Genomic DNA, 21,763 nt, shown 5'->3' on the forward strand with positions numbered 1-21,763 from the left:
ACACTTACAAAGCATGTGTGCTAAGACGCCAAGTTCCCTCATTATAGATACTCCTTCATGGAAAAACACTAAAGGAAGAGTCTGTAGGAAACACTCCTTAAATTGCCACACCTAATTTTGAACAAACATGAGAAAAGGCTTACTCTGGCACTCGGTATGATGTAACAATTGTCTAAGTATATTCTTCACACAATTGATTCAACGGAAATAAAGTCACATTCTGCTAGCAACTTTTTACATATTCTCATTCCACATACTTCTCACAAAAATAAGCCTGTTTACTGGGGAGTGTTCATAAATTGAGAGAGTTGAGTATCTTCCATCAGCTGACATATCACACTTACATCCACCCTCATCTTTGTCTGAAATATTTGTCCTGTGTACCACCATCACAGAAGAAGCAGAACCACTGGCAAAGAGGCAGCTAGAACTAGTGGATGTTTGGGGTTTGGTTATGGATTGCAAAAAATTTCTGATGTTCCATGGTCCAAGACAGCCACTCCAGTTGTTGGCAAATACTTGGCGCTCTGTCTGCTGCCAACCACAGGGCTGCCAACAGAACCCAAGGTGCTCCACGTGCCTACAGTCAACATGGCACAGGCAGCATTTACTGAGTCTGACTCAACACTAGTAGACAAGAAAAACATTTCAATCTTCTGCATATGAGTAAGTTTTCAGAAATAGGGCCACAACTTCTGAAGCTGCAATATAATTACTGAAACTAGTAATCAGCCCAAGTGTGCAAGACCCACTGGAGCCATGACCTCACTAACCTTCCAATGTCTGGAAAGAGATTCAAAACTTCAGGTTCACATAAGATATACTCAGTTTGCACAAGAATTTTGAGAAAAAGTGCTGGCTGTGTAAATGTTGCCCAAGTTCAGAGTTAACCCTCTTATCACAACCATGGCAAGGATTTTGGAGGTCCCAGGGTCACGGAGATAATCCACATCAACGCTGAGCTGACCACATCTCTCCCATTAGTATGTTTATATTTGAGATGACATTAAATAAGACGTGTTTTACAGGTCTAATTTGCAGTAGTTTTCAAATGAGCCCATGGATCCATGGATTGTATTTTTAAATGAAGCTAAACTTGAAACTTCTATACCAATACGTAACCAAAGAGCATGCAAGAAAAAGTAACATTTGTTTTAATTCCTGAATGCAAATTTATGGAACACTTTACAAGGCATAATTCTAAGTTATTCAAGGATAACAATTCCCCGAACAGAAAGTTTTTGTTATCTTAAAAAAACAAGGCTGGGAAAAAAATTTGCAAAACCTATAGTGGCATTTAAGGCGTCATTGTCATTCATTCACACTCAGAAATATGACTATCCACAACAGCTCAAGAACAGCACGTGGCTGTTTCTAGCAGGCAGACCCATTAATAAGGCGTTTGCCACAGACATACCAAAAGACTTCCTATACTGAAGAAGGCAAAGAAAGGAATAGAGGCTTTTATTTTCCAGCGACAATCCCCCTCAATTTCCTGCCACCAGAGACTTTTTCCCATGGAAAGTGAGACGTGAGCGAGGAGGAGGGTGGCTCTTTTGGCACCACAACAGGGAAGCTCAATACACAGGACACAACAGAGCACAGAGAGAACAAAATCCTCTCACAGTGACAAAAAAGAATTTGTAAAGTCAGGATTGAGGGAGAAGAAAAGAGATACATGAGTGAATACTGTAAAATGTTGGAGTAAGAGTTTTTCACTGGAGTATTTGAATTAAACATTAGCTAAACCACATTTGGCAGCCCAAGTTGTTTGCTATCCTGGCCATGCAGTAGACAAGGCAAGGCAGTGCTCCAGTCTACTGGTGAGAAATTCTGTAAATTCTGTGTATTACCCCCCCTCTACACATTCCTGCCTCCTCCACCCAAGCTCATCCCCACATCCCCAGTATTAGCACACTGAAAAACATTTAGAAGAGCCATACTGTAACAGCTGAAAACACAAAAGCTGAGCCCCTCTTGCACAAAAACTCCCAGCTGACACTTTTCTGGCCATAGCCAGGCCCAGTGAGAGCTGAGCCTGGTACAACAGGCTTTAGGCAGCATCCCATTTGTGTCTGCCTGTACCACGAGGACAAGCTGCCAACATGAAGCATTTGCCATCACACTTCAGTGCCGTAGTTTCAAGAAAAAGCTAGTTGCACATTAGAAGGCCAAGGTCACTTAAAACCTTAGGTTATATGAGAGTATACAACTATTTCATCCTAACGTGAAAGAGGCCAATAAATTCAGTGCCACATTTTATTCCTAGTAAAATTTCTACTTTCAGATACTCAGCACACCAGCAGTGCCTGCCCAGAGCACTTCACCTCTGTGGTCACTCCTAGGTTGGCAATTCAGGTGCTGCTACTGCACCAATGCCGCACCAGCCAACCTCCATAACCAGAGCAGGTCTGAACAGGTGATGCTCCAGGCCCAGCTCGCTGTTACCTGAGCTGCCCTGACTGCAGTGGGGCAGAAGTTCAAAGCACTGGCAGACAGCAAAAATACATGGACAGGATTACATGTACAGATATGAGAAAAACACCTCTCAAAGGAAGGAGTTCCCTCCCAAACCTGCATCCCCAATATTGACTCACAGGCACCTAACGCAACAGTTTATTTAATATGCAGAAGAAAATAAGCCAACTCTAACTATGTGAGCAGAGATCATTCAATAGGCTACTAACTAAAAATGGCTTTACAGCACCAAATACCTGCTAAAGATATTCTGCTATTAAGGTAGTTAGTACCTATAGGTCTATTGTTATGCTGGGAGACATTTATCTTTAGATGAAAAATTTAGGGATTCAATCAAAAGAGCTTTCTATAGACTTCCTCTGTCAAAGAGCACAGTCACGAGCAGCTAGCACATGCCCCACAGCAATAAAGCCAGATGGCCTGAGCCTTTTTCTATGGCTCGAGTTGAGGGAATTTAGTCCATTCCCTGAACATTAGCTCCAAGAAAAGGCTCTGGACAAAGGCAAACACTGCAAGTACTCAAAAACCTACCACAGCTGTTGATTTGGAGGGCAGATTCACTTAGACTAATACACTTTACTAAATTATGAGGCTCTTCAATATGGCATTTTTCAAATCTTTCCAACATTGAACTACTCTCCCCCTACCTTAAAAATGACTATGTCTCTGCTAATCTAGTTATTACATTGTCCAAAGCATGCAGGCTCAGATTTTCATACAGAAATACACACACATCTTCTGGCCAGCAGACAGACATTATCTGCTCTCAAAAAGATCACACAGGATGAACAGGACCACAGTTCTGGGTCAGATCTTCCTAACAGACACTGCACAAACAGGGGGAAAAAAAAACCAAACACCATTAGCACGGGAATGTTGACAACAGAAGTACAGTAAAAAGGCATCCTGATGTAAAATTAAAAGTGTTTGCTAAACCAGTCTTTCCCTTGAGCTTTCTGATAAAGCCTCATTTCTGTGCATTCACTCTCCCAAGTCCTCCTCCCTCGATTTCCTTGAAAAAGTTTTTATTTCAGTCTTATCTGGCACCACAAGTTCAACAACATCCATTTACAGACAGTAAGCACTATTACAATACATGAACCTTAGGACTATCATGCCAAGGGATGGTGAGGCAACAGCAACCACAGCCCGTGCTCCTGGAGCCAGATGTCAAAACTGTTTGATTTCAGTCTGTCAAGTGATGACACTGGTAGAAGTCTGTAGGACTCCTCAGATGTGTTTTAAGATACTTGAATTCCCACAGAGTTTAGAAAAAGTCTCATTCAACCACACAGACACAAGATAGCCTTGGCATTCAGCAAGTAACCACATGTCCTAACAGGATGTTTAACATTAATTTTTCTACTTATAGGTATACACATCCTCTACTTTTAAACCTCAGGCTTTCTACAATATCTTCAAGTGATATTTTAGTACAGGCAATATGCTAAAAGACATTAAGTAGTTCTGACAATATCTTATTGTATAATGATACCAGCGCATGGCCATCTCTTTAGTAGTAAAGTCCTTTAACCTTGTGCAGAAAAATAACATGGTTCATGTATATTTGGAAGAAAAAGGAGACAAAGTAATGGAGCTGAAGGAAGTATATGAAAAATCCAACTTCAAAAAATTTCAGTTAGTTTCAAGCATTGCTATCTACAATTACAAACATAAAATGCAATTTATCAGCCTATGGCCCAACCACTTTCACTTACATATAACTGGCAGTCTCACTATTTCCAGCAATACTCACGTAACTCCCTAATAAAATTGCAACTGCTTATCTTTGCATGCTTTGCTAGCTGGTCTTCTCAAGGGACAACAGATTTCCCCCAAGATTCAGGTTCTCAAAGAACACCTTTAAAATTCTAGCTCCTTTCCATGAACTACACAGTTGACCGTGAAATAGTTGCAAGCCTAAGGAAGCACTGATGGATCCTGCAGAGGCAATGAACACCAATCAAAAGTTATTTCTTTCCCTTACAGGCCATCCTATCTCCACTTGCTTAGTCCAAAAGCCATGAGCACCGACAAGCTTGAAGGCAGCTTGGAAAAGGCTACACTGGTAAGAAGCCAGCCTGGTTGCAAAGTTTGCTTAGTTTCCACATGCTTACAGCAAGAATGACATTTTTCATGTAGGCTTTAAAAAAAAGCAATTTTTTGAAAGGGCTGGTTGGTCAGATCAGCACATCACTGGAGGCTCAAGGCATTCAAAGTAATATTGCACATTCCAGCAGGAATTTCCAACAAACTTTCCTTCTCCAGAGGTTAATTCATGAGGAAACAAGTAGTAAAGCGTGAAAGGTTCCTCTGTCAACTTTATACGTTCACCGCTTTCTTAAATAAAGAGCTTTTGATTTGAATTCCATGTATTTTGGCACATTTACCATTTGCTCCATTCATTTCACTGGAATTACTTTAACCTGTTGGCTTTTTATTAGCAATATACATTAACAATCTTCAATAAGAGCCAAAATTTTTACCATATGGATTCCATTTCCTTACGTTTTACCTACTGTGACCTCAGTTCAACTTAACACAAGCAGAATGTAAATGAAATAATGAAAAGGACAGTTTAATATTGCCAGGCTAGTAAAATACACCACTCAACTATGAAAGACACAGAAAAATGTTAAGTGTCTACAGCATGTCTCAGTATCAACCTTGTAACTGGGTTTCGTCAGAAGAAAAATGTGAAGTCTCATGCCTACAAATGCCATCAAATTGATTTCTAGCATTAGAAAGTTTATATTTCATTTTTCTCTGAAAAGAATTGCAGGTATATCAATAAGTCAAAGTCCTACATAAAAGGAGGAGTGACTTGTGGATAGTAAAATACTTTGAAGATACCCAGAAAGGGTGAAAAGCTCATCCGAAAGGCATTCATCCCTATGCAAGGAGCTGGAAACAGAGGTACAACAAGGTAACAGCAAAAGGTGTAGTGCCTGCAGCCTTCTGTTGAACGCCAAAGGCAAATTTCATTATGTGTAGCCACACCACCACTGCCACCTGTGGCCACAACCCCACCCATAAACATTTGTGAATCAAGTACAGGGCAGAAAGCCACTGCAGAAGCAGAGTGGAAGAACAGGAAAGAGGGGCTCGAGACGATCAGGAGAAAGGGCAGGGTACAGACTGAACTCACCACAGTGGTGGCAGGAAACCCAAATTCAGGTTTGTCCACCCCTCATCTGGTTGCACACGTTGATGTTGACCCACGTCTCTATCACACTCCTGCTGCTGTCAGTTTAGATACTCTGCTGTGCAAACAGCAGCTAAGGTGACCCTCATTAATTTTTTGAGACATCTTAGCCAACATGCAGGACCAGAATAAAGTACAAGGCTTACTGTGGCAAAAGGGGACCCTAGGGACTGAAGAAGCTAAGCATGTCTGACAAGAACCACTGATGCTTCACCAAAAGGCAAACTAGTGGAAGTCCACAAAGAAGAGCATAACAGAAAGGTTTTTGGTCGCTCTTGTTATTCTTTGGTAGAAATTCAAAAGACTGATGGACATTGTAACAGTAACCAATTAAGATAATGCCCTGGAAATGCTGCCCAGGACTTCTGTCTAAATCAGGACCTTGTCCCATTTATTTTTTAATTTTGAGTGTCAAAAAGCTCATCTGCATTACAGTCTGAGACTAGAACACTGAGTTATAGATACACTTGTAGTGAATTCCTACTACCTGGAGGCTACTCTTGGCTGTGAGAAAGGAGAAAGACAAGAATAGAGACAGGGGGAGTGAGAGAGAGGTTAAGAGAAGAGCCCTTCAAACCAACTGAAAAAAGTGCAGTACAATATTCTGTTTGGGAGGGAATGTCTGCCAAACGGATTCAATATTCAGATTGCTGGAAGGCTAACATCAAAAAGCTTCCTACCAGCAAACTCACAGTACAGCGACCAGCTGAAAGAAATGTGGTAAGGTGTAGCTTAAAGAACAGAAGAGTAGGATGACAAGTAGGAACACTGCAGTGAAAGACAAAGAGAACCTGAGGAGAAAGCTGTGTCTGGGTGTCCCTGAGCTCAGAAAAGAGCTACATGAGCCTCAGGGTCTGAACCATAATACTCAGAAGGATTGAAACACCTATATAGGAAAAGCCATAAGCAGACATCACTTAAGCGCTGAGTAAATTTGAAATCATCACGAGAAAGACTGCAGCGCAGAAACCCTCAGCCCTGACATCTGGTCTCAATTCTTCCTTTGATAATTCATCATCTCCTACTCCTTCCCCAGCCAGTCTGTTGCAGAGTCCTTCTTCTCCCAAGGTCTGAACAAATCATCCGCTTCACTCACTCCATACTCTGAAAAAAGCTCCAGAACACACCTGAAATGTTGCAGTACATTTTTTCTTCAAGATATAAACACAAGCATGTGAATAAAAAAGTATGCATGCCCATAAGGTTTGCAGCCTTAAACTTGGAGAACACATTTCCTTCTAACTGCCTTGCTTTTCGTTCCCAAATAATTATTACAGTCACAATATCTTTGAAGTTTGCAATTCAAATTCTTTGATTTACAGGCTCAATGGCTTTTTTCTTAATCTTAGTGGGGAGAAAAAACTTAAGTATTAGGGATAATACATCTGAAAACTTAGTTTGCACTTACAGACCCATAGAATGAAACTGAACAATTTTAATACAAAAAAATGGCTTAAAATTCACAAAAATTTAAAGAAATGCTATATGATGCAGAACATCAATGTATAGGTATGGTAAGTTTAGGTGATGAGCAGGACTCTGGGCACAGAGAGACAGAGACTGAACAGAGCCATGGTGATTCCTGCCCTCCATCTGACATTCACAGCTCCCCTGGGAAGGCAGCTGAGCTGCTTGTGAAACAATTCCCAAAACCGCTATGCACTCAGCAGCTGTTTCTGCAGCTGAGATGGCCCAGCACAAGGAGGAACCACAAAAAAAAAAAAAAAAGAAAAAAGGATGGAGGTGCAGCATCAGGCTCACAAGCTAGGATCTCACCCTGCAGCCCACTGTGCTGGTCCACACAGGCGCAGAAAGGCAAAGGGGGTGAAGATGTACCTTCTTTGTTCCCACTTCATGGGTGAGATGCTACATTCTTGCAGGAAGAAGGCAAACTCAGTGTATCCATGCAGGTAATCAGTTTAGAGGCAGTCCCGTGTCAGCAATGACCTCAGTTATCACCTGAAGCTTGCTTGGCTGCCTCCACTCCACAGTAGGCAAGCAAGTGCTTGCAGAGTTGTTGGAGCTGGCATCACTGGCTCCAGAGCAACCTCCTCCCACTACTCCCTGGCTAGGTCACCTCAGGAGCACACCACACAAGGTAGGCAGACATCACTTGCAGGGCAATTGCCCACACTGCTTTTTGACAACTCCAGCCCTTATTTCTCATTTATATACATACCCAGTAATAAGAATTAATTTTTCCTTCATTATCGGGAGTTAGAAGCATAGGAGAGAACAAAGGGACAAAAGATTTAAGTCTCCAACCACAGACCTTTGAACAAGGTTTGAAAAGAGCAGACAAAACCCCACCCTTTCTCTCAGTACGTCCAGCACCTAAATATTGAGATTCAAAACTACTCTGAGTGACAATGACACACCTACCATTGTACATATCACTGCAAAATCATTAGATTCAGACCCAGATGTTCCTCCTAACTTATCAATAAACCAAGTACTTCCATTTCCAGAACAAGTCACTGACAGGCTGACAGTCACTTTAGGGCTACAGAGATGATCAAGGGACTGGATCACCTCTTTTATGAGGAGAGGCTGAGAGACCTGGGTCTGTTTAGACTGGAGAAGAGAAGAGAAGACAGATGGGATCTCAACAATGCTTATAAATATCTAAAGGCCAGGTGTCAAGAGGATGGGATCAAACTCTCCTCAGTGGTGCCCAGTGACAGGACACGGGTCAGCAGACACAAGCTAGGACACAGGAAATTCCATTTCAACATGAGGAAAGACTTTACTTTGAGGGTGACAGGGCACTGGAACAGGCTGCCCAGAGAGGTTGTGGAGTCTTTCTCTGGAGACATTCAAGACCCGCCTGGACATGTTCCTGTCCAGCCTGCTCTAGGTGAACCTGCTTTGGCACGGGGGTTGGACTAGATGTTCCCTGAAGGTCCCTTTCAACCCATACCATACCGTGATTCTGTGACAGCTGCCCTTACAAGTATTCATGCAAATCACACACTCACGAGTTTAAGTATAAATGTTTTAGTTCCACTAAGTTCATATTTCCTCTAAACTGACACAAAACCTTGTCCATCTCATCTTGAAGAACTTACTTTTTCAGGTTACTTGCTTGTGTCTACTCCATAACCCACTCCAAAAAGTAAAGTGTGGGTTAATGCAGCAAGCACTGACCACAGGACAGCCTCCTCGCTGCCTTGAATGCATTTCCACTAACAAAAGCACCACGGTGACAACACTAAATATCAGTTGTGAATAAAATATCAGGAGCATATAAAAAAAAAAGCATTCTGCTTGAAATAGCAATACCAAAACCACTAAAATAAAGGAAACTTAACTAGCTTTCAATGACTGTTATGGCAACTATAGTACAAGAAACACACATAAACTTAAAATCAAATTAAGCTGTGTTTGCAAGTTTTGAAGTCTCTACCTAACAAGGAAATTCACATCCTCAGGGCTGAGCACTGACTTTTTTCATCTTTTGCATAGCTGCGGTCTGCTTCCTTTTTTTCAGCATTACTTCAAAAATCAAGACTTTTGCTAGGACTTGTAATGGTTCTTCACCCAAGCTTTGCCCTGTTCTCCAGCTCATGCTCTATGGTCAGCCTTCTTATAACACATTTACAGCTGCTACAAGGAGAAACGCGGTCTGAAAAAATAGCTACTCCATCAGCAATATCTTGCCCAGATGAGTCTCTGCCACTCCTGTTCTATACGGGAAATATTTCTGTAGAGACCCAGCATCACAGCAAGACTTGTTCACCAGCATTATTTCTGCTTCTCCTGGCCTGCACGCTAAAGGCTGTCAAGAGTGAGCATAAGTAAAATACTTCTACCTAATTGGTATCAGTTTTCATGCAAATGACCAGCTTCCAAAAAAGTCTATACTTTATAACTTGAGGAAATTAAACTGAAATAACTTGATTAGATGTAAATTTGCATCTCAAGTGTGACCAAGAAGCTAGTGCAGACCAATTGTGCTACTGCTATAGGAGCCCAAAAGTCTTGGCTGCTCATTCCTTCATCGTTTTGGGGAGTCCAGATAGGCCTGCCAATGGGCAGCACTTGCAGCGTGGACTGAAGCAGCCTACCAGTCAGCACCCTCTCACCATAGTTTTAGGAAAAAAGGATGCAGATGAACATTGCAGAAATCCATCTCTACTTTTTTCAGAAACCTCTGTAAACATTTATGGAGCTACTAAATTCTGTTCAAGTGTGGCAAAAAAAAAAAAAGGGGAAACCGTTGACTGTTATTGCCATGTTTCAGTGTTATAGGAAACACCAGCCTTTGTTTTGCCTGTTACTACCCACAATACAAGAAATCTGATTCATTTTGTTTTAAAGTAACTCATGTCAGTGAAATCTTCAGGAAAACCATGTGGTCTTACTTCTCGTGATCTGTATGAAGATAGAAATTGGAGCACAAGCAACGAGCTTACTTTACTTGTGATAAAAACTGTATATTTTCTGGACCATCCTAACCCATTTGTTAAACATCATTACCATAGTCAGAGGTGATGTAAATTCAAAGTGGCAGGCGGTCACATCCAATCCTTGCAGGTAAGCTGTCTACCCACCTTCAGTAGTCAGCTGCCGTGCAACTTCAAAAGCCAGACCAAGGCTGGTTCATCTCCTACTCTCTGCTAAATCACTGTGAAGTCTGTGCTCTGCTGGGGTCTGAAAAGCAGTATCCGAAACAACTTCTGAGGTCAGATGTAGTGAAGTCACATTTACTGTGATCCTGGTTTTGTAAAAGCAGCTTGGTAATTTTTCCTTGGTAAAAGCTCTGTCCCAGATTCATCTAAACATAATCCTGCTCTCCCCAGGACTCCTCTGTGTTCCTTTTCAGTTATACCACCACATATCCATGCTGATATTTCAATGCATTATTTATTCTGCTATACTGTATTTAGAACATATGGAATTTAAGACTTGTTTACCACTGAAAAGAGGCCAGCCAGCTATTGATTGGGTAAATCAGTTGGGCTTGAAAAACTAAGAGTCCCAGAAATAAGCAGCACATACCACAAGTCACATCTCATCCCTACAGTTTTGAGGCCCTGCCAGTCAAGAGTAATTTTACCAGCAGAAAAGGGTTGGAAAAGTATCTTGAATCTTACTTTGTTTACAAAAAAGCATTTATGTTTCTTTCTTGTTCAAGTAGTCTAGTATTTAGACAGTTTCTTAAAATTTTCTTACCACTGTGGCATTGCCTGGCGAACACTGCAGAGCTTTTACTGACACTTAGAGCTCTATGAAACTACAGTGCTAGAGACAAAATTCCCTCAAAAACAACTCTGTAACTTAAAACTCCATGGGCTGCAGGAGAGCTGAGAGCAGCCCCAGCCCTGGCAGGCAGCAGAGCACCAGGGTGGCAGCAGCACTGCAGCAGAGGCACCTGGGGGACACCACGGAGACACACACTGCTCCTTCCTATGTGCCCCAGTCCACACCCATGTGCTGCCTGCATATTTTGCTGCCCCACCACACACACGCTTTGCAGATCTATATGTGCAGCAGTAAAGCAACTTAAATCAACTCAACCTGCTGTTCCCCCAACCGCTTGTGCTCATCCCTGCTCCAGCTACTACATCATGCTGGCAGACCTGCCTGTGGCTTCCTGCTATGAGCCAGACCAAGGACCTAGTCCAGCCAAAAATAATCCCATGGGAGGAGTCGAGGTTGCTTCTTCCACCAGCAGAGCTGACTGAAAGCACATGCAAAACCACAGCTTCAGGGTGCGGTTCCAAAGCAATTTAAACGCATTTAAATTCTGGCTGCCACAGTCCCACCTGGCCAGAAAGTCCCCTCCGCCTCAGGACAGCAGGCACAGCTGCGAGATCTGCAGCCAGCCCCTGCAGAGGCCTGAAGTGACTGCAAATCCAGGAATGCAAATCAGCTCTGCAAATAGAGATTAGCTTCGTGGAAGATTAAGTCTCTGTGCCATCGTATGTGTGTTGGTGAGAGGTGAAGACCACAGCAGCCTGACAGAGCAGCTGAGGCACCATAGCAAGTCCAGGCTGCTGAAACCTCACCAGTTGCAACAGCCTGCAGCAAGGTGGGAGGTAGGATCTTGATGTAATTAACACCAGTTAAAAATACCAGCTTCTCTCATGAAAGAAGATGACCCTAGATACAGGATCATGTTTTCAGCAAACCAAACCTGTGTGCTTGTTTAGTTTTCAAGCTTTTTACCTTGTTTTTAATCACTTCAACCAGACTTTTAGACAGAGATACCTCCTGCACTTATCTAAACTTTCTCAAAATGCCTTTAAAAACAAAGTAAAACAATTACTGGTCTACAGTTTGACATTACAACCCTGTGAAAGAGCAGTTCCCTTAATGAAACACATTTCTGTACAGAGTTTGGGCATTTCCCATTCCAGCTGCCCCTGGATTAATCTGTGCTATGCTCCTAGAAGCTGCGAGGCTCTGATTCTGCAAATATAACCTGTGTACTGAGCAGCTTTACAAATCAAGCACAAATGCAGGAGGATACCCTTAATTTTCAGGAAGAACAGCCAGTAGAGGATGGACAGCATGAATGACTACATATTTCCCAGCAGACTTTGGAGCCTGGTAAGAATCAGTTTAAATACTTTCTAGATGCCACAAGAGCTTTTATTGCACTTTGAAAGAAGCAAGTCAGAGTCCACAGGGGAGGACTGGCAGAGACCACATCCTTCATCACCCACTTTAGCTGAAGCCACAGACTGCTTAGCCTGATACACCCAAGCCAAGAGAAGCACCTGGGATGAGGACAGTGGTTTCTGCCAGCTTTAGATCTGGGCTTGGAGTCAGGGCAGGCACCACACCTTGAGGCAACAGGTCCTTAGGGGCTTGCAGTGGTTTGCCAGCAATTGTGAGTCAGAGCTGCAAGGTGCTCCTTGAATCTGACTCCTGAAGAATTTATACCTGGCTGACCTCTTAACTTGGGCGATAAGTGATAACAAAGAACTGACATAATTCCTCCAGGTAAGTGTTCCTTGCTAGCGCATACTCATTTGAACAAAACAGTAATTTAAGACTGAAATCAGCCACCAGCACAGGTTCTTAATGGCTGTTTATTTGCTTAGGCATTTCAGAAGGTTTTTAGCAGCCGTGCAGAGTTTGTATGAACACAACACTACCTGATTCAGTATCTCGCTTGATGGGTAGCATGAAGTTGATCTCCAAATGAAAGCATCCCTTTTCTCAGCTCCAAAGACATCCATGTGAGGACCATGGCCCCATCCCCTCCCTCTCCTGCCACATGGCACACCCCAATGCCCTACCAAGGCCCTCGGCCACCAGATAGCAACCTTCAGGCACTACCTGTCCCACCAGCCCATCACCACCATGGACCAGGGTACACTTGGCTGGTGCCATAGCAGCTGGCAAAACACAACTGGACCAGTGCCATGGACAAGGTGCTGGCCACCAGCACAAACCTGCCCATGTGCCAGGCTCTCAGCAGGCCCCTTCTCCTCCTAGCAGTGAAGATAAGGCAGTATGTATCCTGCAGACAACCCTCTTCAAAGCCCAGCTGTCACCAGGCTGAAGAGGACATTGGTGTTTTTCTGAAGGTGAAGGCAAGCATTGAGGCGCAGGAAGTCCTCATGCATGAATGAACTGTGCAGGACGCAGCTTGCATCCCAGCGCATGTCCCAGCCCATCCCATCAAGGATTGGCAAATAAGGTGACCACAGCAGGAACTCCTCCTGGCTTGTCCCCCCTCCCCAGAGTCTGGGGACCCAGTCCCTGCCCTCCCTAATTGTATTCCCCAGGACAGGGCAGGCGTCGTTTCTCCCAGGTCCAGCACCTGTGCTTTCATTCCACAACATGCAGCAGTTCAAGGATACCCGTTCCAAAAAAACCACCAAAACAGCCTGAACAAATGAAGCAAACACCGCAGGTTAATCATTTCCTGCACGGAGCAGAGCACAGGAGAGCGCACTCGCTTATCATCCCACTGAAATATGACCCACCACTCCTGCCTATCACTGCCAAGCATTATTTTTTTTTTTCCATCTTACATGTAAGATTGTTGCTAGTAAATCATAGTCAGCTTGAATCAGCAACAGTATCAAGCAAATCAACAATTACATTAAGGAAACACCACTTAACAGAAGAGGCGAACTGCAAATCTGCATACTTCCTATTCCCTGCCTCAACTATTGGACTAGATCTAGCACGCTCATATGCGCTATAAATCCTATTTCCAGCACAATATTAACATTTCCTTGTTTCAGCAACATTCAAGTAGCTTTAAGCATGCTGTAACATAGCTCTGTTCTTTCTTAACCAAGAGACTTCAGGGGAGATGAGCCTGCTCTGTACAAAAAGCACACAGAACGGAGAACCACTCCTACCAAATGAATTATGTGCACTTGGTTAAACAAAGCAGTTAAACTTTTCAAGTTCTCATTCAGCAGTTTAATTATTAGCAACCTACAAAAGGGTGGAAGAGATAAACAGTGTATTTGGTTGCCAAATTACACCCATCAATAAAAAAAAGACCAGAAGAAAAGTGTTCTCATAAACCACAAGTACTGCAAAAAAGTATACACCCAAAAGAATATATATGCATAGGATACAGTTAAGCTTTTTTTTTTTTTAGCTTTAAAAACCCCATCTGTTTTCACTTAGAAAAATCCTATGGAACCTTTACCAAAAGATTTTTTTTCCCTCCTTCAATTGAAAAATAGCCATTTTTTCCCCTGCACTTAACAGACATGCAGAAAAATTTATAGCTTCTGAAGTAAAGCACTTTTCGAAAAGCCACTGGTTTGCAAGCTTTCACATCCTGCTGAAGTAAGAAGCTAGGTACAATTTCAAAGAGAGGCATAGGCTGTGTTTCACTTTAGGTTTGCCCTGTCTGTCTCTGTGGGCAGGGCAGGTCTCCCTCACAAAGTTTCATGCTGCGTATTTGTCTCATCTCCTAACTCCTAGTGCCAAACAGAAGCAGTCCTGGGAGCCAGGACCAGAAGCACAAGCAATGCCCTCATCACCAGATTTTGGTAGTCAAGCTTCCCCCATATTTACCTACCTATTCCCAGTGAAGCTGGCTTTCCAGCTTCAACAGGAAAGACGAAGATTTCTTTAGCTGCTTGTGTCCACGCGATGTGTCTGATGATGCTGAAGCATCTCGTTTCTCTCTGACTCTGTATACAGGGACTTGGGGCATATGTTAATTCAGCTACTCTGAGCATGGAAATGCCTGAAATCCTTTGCAAATCCAGACACTCATGGCCTCGCTCACTGTAGCTTTATTACATTCCTGGAAGTGTAGTGAAATCATTCAGGCATTTCTTACAAAACTTAAGTATTCGTTTCTGCACATAGGTTACAGGGAGACCTGGCTATACAGGACCTGAGAATGTTTGCGAAAAGGCATTCTCAAAGATACACCACTGCCTGTTTTGCCATCTTCCTACATTCGAAACTTCACATTTAATCCGAGGCACATCCTAGATTTGTAGTTTTTCTCCTCATAATCTTCAACAGCACCAAGTATTTGTGTTGTAAAAGTGGCTCATGCCTCAAGTTGCATTACAAGTCACAGTTCTCTGCAATTCTGTGAACTTCTGCATCTGATTGTGCTGTGATTGAGAAATAAACCAGGCAACAGCTGTAGCCAGACTGGAAGCCAGCTACATAAATTCAGTTGCAGTGTGCCTGTTAACGTGGTTTCAGCTGTATAAGCTGCTTCCTTGTACTTGTATGATCTCACGTGAGTTGGTGCTGGACATGAATATCTGAAAGACTCATAGAATCACCAACAGAAATCTCTTCTGCATCCTTTTTTAAGCTATTGACAGCATGTAGAGAGTTGGAGGCACGTTTCAACAAGCAGTCCAGGAAGCCACCAGCCTTTGGCCCTAACAGGCTAAGAGAAGACTCAAAGACTTTGTTCTGAGCTCCTGTTTCTCCCATGAACCACATTCATCCTGAACTAGCACCCACCCAGAAAGGCATTGCCTTGTTTGGTTTCAGTCAGCCTGATGTTAAAGATGAAAATGATCAGTTCTAAGAATTTTTTCTAGATACATATCTCTGTGTTACTACATTAGCAAAACTTGTAATGCAAAGCTATTTTTTTTTTTTTTAAGTTAGAGATAAGTCTTCCTAGTTACTCACTTTGTACTACAAGGTCTTATGCCCACAGACACTCTTTCCCCCAGTGGTATCCATCAGGCTGCAAAAGATACCTGAGGTTTGCATATGTCTTCCTCTCTAGTTATCAAAACGAAATGCTACTAATAACCATGCACCAGTTCATATATTTCCTAGCAGACAATTACCATGGTAAAATGCTAATCTTCTTCAGAGCAACACACAATCTCTGCCAGGAGCCTGAAGCCAAAGTCAAAAGTCCAAGTTAAATGTTTAAAACAGTACTAGGTTCCTAAAGCAAGGAGTCTTAGCAATTTGATAGCTTAACTTGGACAACTTATTAACTCTTCTAGGAAATCCAGCATAGATGTGGTGTTCAACAAAGGGAACTGTTTGCCAGTCATCCAAAGTACAGTTTTAGTTATACAGAGAATCTACAACTTATAATGGGCTTCATAAGAGCTCAGATAATGCTAGTATAAGTTTAGTCGTTAGGGAGCCTTTTTTTTTTTTTTTTAAGATGATGCTTCTCTCCTCTTCCCAAAACAGCAGGCAAATACAGTGTAGATAAAGCATATTTGGTTTTCTATACCCAAGCTAAAAACCCAAATGTACACCCATACTTGTGACAGCACTACAGACAACACTATGGTTTGTTCTTTAGTGTATGGAGTTCTCTATGGAGTTTTTTAGTGTTTTTTTGTTTTTTTTTTTTAAATATAGGCATCAGCCTGGCATATTTGAGGAGACTTTTCCCAGTCCCTTGAAAGGAATGTTATCTCAAAGGTTCCTGCAGAAAAAGAACCCATTCTAAAAACATAAAAGTGCAGTACATCAGCCACAACCTTTCACCCAGGGGAAGACAGAATAGCCACTGGAGCCTGAGCAAGCAGGCAGTGTTGGTTAGAAAGGAGGTGGCATCAGAAAGGCCAGGAAGGATGCCCTCATCTGCTCCTGCCCCTGGGACAGGAGATCAAACACCAGGAGAGTGGCTACAACACAATACACCAAATTCTCCCTGTTCACTGCAGCAAAAAGCTCTGAACTACTATAGCAAAGCATAGATACTGAGGAGACAGACCGTATCTTCAAAACTATATTCAGCATTCTTAACGTGGTCATTCTTTCCCCACAGTAAATAAGGCCTGAGATTCTTAAAATACTCTGAGCAGCTCTGGCGATAAGATAAATCATCCTCAGCACCCAGGCAGGAACCAAGACACAAAGGTGCTTTATGTCAAAGCCTCATCTTTGGTCATACTGGACTTTATGGCAGACTAGGACGTGCTGCTTGTCCAGGTTCACATGTACCAGCCAGACCAGCTCTGCACAGGAAAGCCCCTGTTGCTGGGGGCCTGATGGGCACACCACATACATTTGAGGAGTTTCTGCATGTCAGGCAAGTGGATAAAACACCAAACTGGGGCTAAAGCGACATGTGGCACACCACCCAGATGTTGCCCTACCACATGCGCAATGGCACAGCAAGCTGAGATGACTGGCTTCACCTTTGCTAACATGCCAGCATGGGCACCCAGCCTACATCTCTAGTGACCAAAAATATTTTCAGTACTGACAACTGTGAACACACCTTCAGAAGTCTCTCACTCACCTACTAGGTAGTGCAAATGAAAAACAAAACCTACAGAGAGGGTCCATCGACTGCCCCAAGTGGCAGGCATCAGTAGAGGAAAATCCTCAGGAGGTCCCACCATCCTCCAAGCTGAAGGCCTTGCAGCCAAGCAGCACCTTTTCTATCCGCCCTGGGCAAAAGTGAGGTGACCTCTAACATTGTCAAGGGGTTTTGTGCTTCTTTCAAAAAGGAGGTTTCAGAACCGGTTTTAAACAAAGCTACTATGCCAAGACCTCGGAAGCTGCTCATCAGACCACAGGATGCTAGGCGTTGTTGTGAGCTTTGCACATAATTTGCATGCTCACATTTTGTGATGTCTGACATACCAGAGGCATTTCTTATAGGGATGGCAAAGCCGAGGACTTGCACTGCTCTGCCCACAGGAGCCGGGAGAAAGCAGACCCCGGCGCAGGGTCCCGGCACGGCACGGCAGAGCAATGCTGAGAGAGCCCCGCAGCAGGAGGAGGGAAGGTGCTCCAGGGCTTTTCTTAAACACAGGCTTGGGAAGCAAACACACCTCCTCTGAAAAGAGACGCCTGGTACCTGCACTGCTCCTCGCCTCACCCTAGTTATTATTTAAAGTTACAAAGTTCTAAGCCAAGGTTATAAAATTAGAAAGCAAATTTTTAATTTTATAATCCGAAATTCTGAAGTAATAATCCAAAGGTTACAAAGTTACAATGCAAAGTTATAGTCACAATCTCCAGTTATAAAGTTCCAACCCGAAGCGATCCCTGTAACACCAAGTTATAAAGCTAAACTCCAAAGCTCCAGCTCCAACCTAAAACTCCCAAGCTGCAATGCGGAATTACGGCTACAACCCATTCAGAAACTTTCAGAACAAAAACGCAGCCCCGAGAAAACCTGTTCAAAACCCAGGCGGAGCTCTCTGCGAGCTAACCTAAAACAAGCCGGAGCGCTGCAACGGAGTGCGCTGGGAGGGTTTTACCTTCTCTCGAGCCCCTGTTTTGCTATTAAACCGAGAAAGGCGGCGAGGGAGGGGGACAAAAAAAAAATAGAAAAAAAAAGGGAAAAAAAACCAGAAGGGCCCCCCCCCGACCCCACTCACAGCCATAGCGGGGCCGCTGTAGGGGCGCCAGCTCCTCATGGTGCATCCTGCCGCCGCCGCCGCCGCCGGGAGGGACGGGAGGCGCCGGCTGCCGCCCGGCCTTCTTATGCGCGGCCCGGGGCCCGCTGATTTGCTGCCGCCCGCCGCCGCCACCGCCCCGCGCGGGGACGCGGCCACCCGGGGCGGCTCCGCCACGGGCCGCGGGGCGCCGCCGGCCGGGGGACGCGCTTCTGCCGCGGACCGGGCAGGGCTGGCAGCAACAACGGGGGGGGGGGGGGAATAAAACAACAAAGAGAAAAGAAAGAAAGGAAAGAAAGGAAAGAAAAGAAAGAAAAGAAAGAAAAGAAATGGGGGGGGTGGGAGGGGGGGAGAAGGGGCAAAAAAGCGAAAAAAAAAAGAGGAAGAAAGAAAGGGGGCAAAAATGAGCAAAAAAAAAACTCAAAAGAAAAAAAAAAGTTATAGCAGCAAAGGAAAGCAAAAAAAGGAGAAAAAAAAATCCACAAAACAAAACCCTAAACCCAAAAAGTAAAAAAGAAAAAATTATAATAGCAAAGAAATGCAAAAAAAAAAAGAAAAAAAAATCCAAAAAAAAAGGCAGCCTACCTACCCCACTGACCACCCCCCCAAAAAAGCAACAAAAAAAACCCCAGCCCCACAATGGAAAAGGACAAGACACGTACCCTTTGGCATTTTGGCAGTGCAAGGTTGTTAAGAGGAGTGAAAAAACAAGCCCAGAAGTCCCACTTGCGATTTTGCTCCTTTGAAAAACTCTCCCCCTCCACACACAGTGTTTTTGGCAAACTGGGAAGCCACCGCTGCAATCTGCAGGGCACTTTTGGAGTGAGGTGTGCCTGCGCAGGCCCGTCCCGTGTTGGTGCCTCTTTCCGAGGGGTTTTGTGAGGGAGCAGGGCATGTGTCTGCATTCATGGCTTCCCTGCAAGGTGTCCCTGGTATCCTCAGAGAGGGCTTGATTTCGGACAGTAGAGCAACAAATTTGTGGGATGAATGTTCTTGTTGTGTGGCCACAGGCTCCCAGGTGACAGCTGAAATGTACCTGGAGGTGGGCAGGGGTTTCTCAAATGAAGATGTGTTATAGGGCAGCACTGTGTCTTCCTGTCAGTCTCTAGGCCCCTGACATGAAGTTCACTGGAAGATGTTGAGTGAGACAGCATCTGTGCACAGCCACAGCCTGCCCTGCAGAGCCCGTGAGACACGACACACCTGAGCATGCTTGGGATTTAATGCATAGCCAGGTGCCAGGTGACTCTTGATAGGTGTTTGCAGATTGTTTCTCTGTTTCAAAATAGTAATAAAAAAACCCAGCACTGCATCTATAGAGTCTTCTCTGTGGTTTTCCACAGGTTTAAGGATATCAGTAGGTTGTTTGCAAGGCCTTCATTTTGCTCATTCCCTGTCTTTGTTCACAGGTTGAAAACATGCTGGGGAGGGAAGACATTCCTGACAGTAATTAAAACATGGATTATTCAGGAGGAAGGGACTGAAAAGGGTACAGGAGAAAAAATGGCACCCAACAGGAAACACTGTTACTTTTCTTGAGGTCATTTTTATTTTCTCTGCTCCCTTTTCCTCCACCCCTGCAGCCTGGGGACGATGACTTGCTGTAACGGTGTGTGATGCAGGCACTGGTAGAGCCAGCATCCGCACTTGGCTTTATAAATACTTTCTTGAATTTTAAACAATTACCCATTTACTTGCTTCTCCTCTTATAAAAGAAAGAAAATGGGTGACCAAACCCAACATGGAAATTAAGAAATTGGCTTTCACAGTTTGAAGTGCATTGAGCTGACCATAAACATTACATTTGCTTTAAATGAGTATTTTTACTGCCTTTTACACTGTTATACTTCAGCCAAGTCAAGAAAATACTGAAGAACATTTTCTTCCTCCATTTCTTTTATTCTTTAGTCAAAATCAGACGCTGCAAAGTTTTCTTTAAAATATTTTTTCTGACTAAAATCAAGTGGCCTTGTCACCCTGAAAAGCTTGTTTTTGGCAGAGCTGCATCATGTTTTAAATTACACTTCTCTCTTGAGCACTCAACCTGGTCTGCAGGGCATGTAGGCACGGTGTGACACTGTGGCAGCAGGGTGTCTCCTGGAAGAAGCATCTGGCAAAGCCCTGGAGGGTCTCTGTGAGATGATGCCAGTCTCTGGAGTGTTTTCTTGCTCCCTCACTGGCTGTGGTTAGAGAGATGAGGGTGTGTGCAGCCATGGCACCACGTGCACACACGTTCACGCTGCTGCTGAGAAAATGTTCATCCTTGTCTCTCAGCCTCTGTACCTGCAACTTGTCCTCTTCATCCTCTGCCTCATGGCTCCCCTTGCCCTGGTCTGGCACTTGCGTTTTTGTCACCTCACAGGGACTCAGCTAATTGATCCAGATGAGAAACTAACTTTTTCCTTTTGGTAGGCTTATTTATTAGGCCAGCAGTTCCTCCGTCACTTTCACCCAGCCACCTCTCGAATGCGAGTGCCAGCACAGAGCAGGGGGCAGCCCGAGGGGAGAAATGAAAGGCCAGGGTAGGGAGAAGTGAGAGTGTTTTTTTGGCAGCAGTAACCTCTGTAGTGCTCACAGAACAACAGGCGCAACAGGAACCAAATGCTCTCAGTGGGAGATCAGACAGGTAAAAGAATATTGGAGTAACAAGCAGCAGCCATGTAGGTCTGCTCACGACCTTTTGCATTAGGTTTTTTAATCCCTGGTTTTCTGACTCGAACGGCAAGCTCCATCAGCTGCTGGTGGCATGAAGGTTTAGACACCTCTGGCAGGAGCCAGGCGAAGGGGTGGCAGCCTGCCCCCGCAAGCTGCCCGGTGCTGCACATCGGTCCTGGGAGCAGCCCCTCTGCACCTCCCTCCTCCCCTTCCTCCTTCTTCCCCTCACGAAGTGCCACGGCAGCTTTGCCCAGCGCCCACTTGGCTGGGTGGAAAGTTTCGCTGCAAGAAAGGCAGCACACTGCATTCTCCCGCCGTCTTACAGGAACCTGAATTGCAGTAGATGATGTAAAATCAACCACAGACTTTTAGTCAGCCTACACCAGATCTAAGGCTATGAGCCACAGTCTCTTTTAAGTACTCAAGCCCTCTGCTTTTATAGTTACTAAGAAGCATGCGCTTAAGAAATCAGTGTAGCCAGTTATCTAGAGTAAATGTTTGAATGTGAACATTTCCTGTTCGCGCTCTGGGTCCTTTAATGGAGCTTGCAATCAATGTCCTCACCGTATTATCAAGGACATCGCGCTGTGGATAACATGTTTCCCACTGCGTTCTTGCTCACAGTCCGGATCCA

The 21,763-nt window shown here is 44.0% G+C and overlaps 1 protein-coding gene across 6 annotated transcripts in view; it reads right to left on the minus strand.

Moving 5' to 3' along the window:
• The window catches only part of IQGAP2 (IQ motif containing GTPase activating protein 2), a 128,840-nt gene extending 109,613 nt beyond the window's left edge, over positions 1 to 19,227 (minus strand). For all 6 annotated transcript variants that reach the window (XM_074569702.1, XM_074569700.1, XM_074569698.1 and 3 more), the window contains exon 1: positions 18,457 to 19,227. In XM_074569702.1, coding sequence (XP_074425803.1) covers positions 18,457 to 18,502 — 46 coding nt within the window. In that variant the 5' untranslated portion in view covers positions 18,503 to 19,227. The remainder of the gene's footprint in view (positions 1 to 18,456) is intronic.
• Positions 19,228 to 21,763: the final 2,536 nt, after the last annotated feature.

This window comes from Larus michahellis, chromosome Z (assembly GCF_964199755.1).
Source record: "Larus michahellis chromosome Z, bLarMic1.1, whole genome shotgun sequence".
In the NCBI taxonomy this organism is placed as follows: Eukaryota; Metazoa; Chordata; class Aves; order Charadriiformes; family Laridae; genus Larus; species Larus michahellis.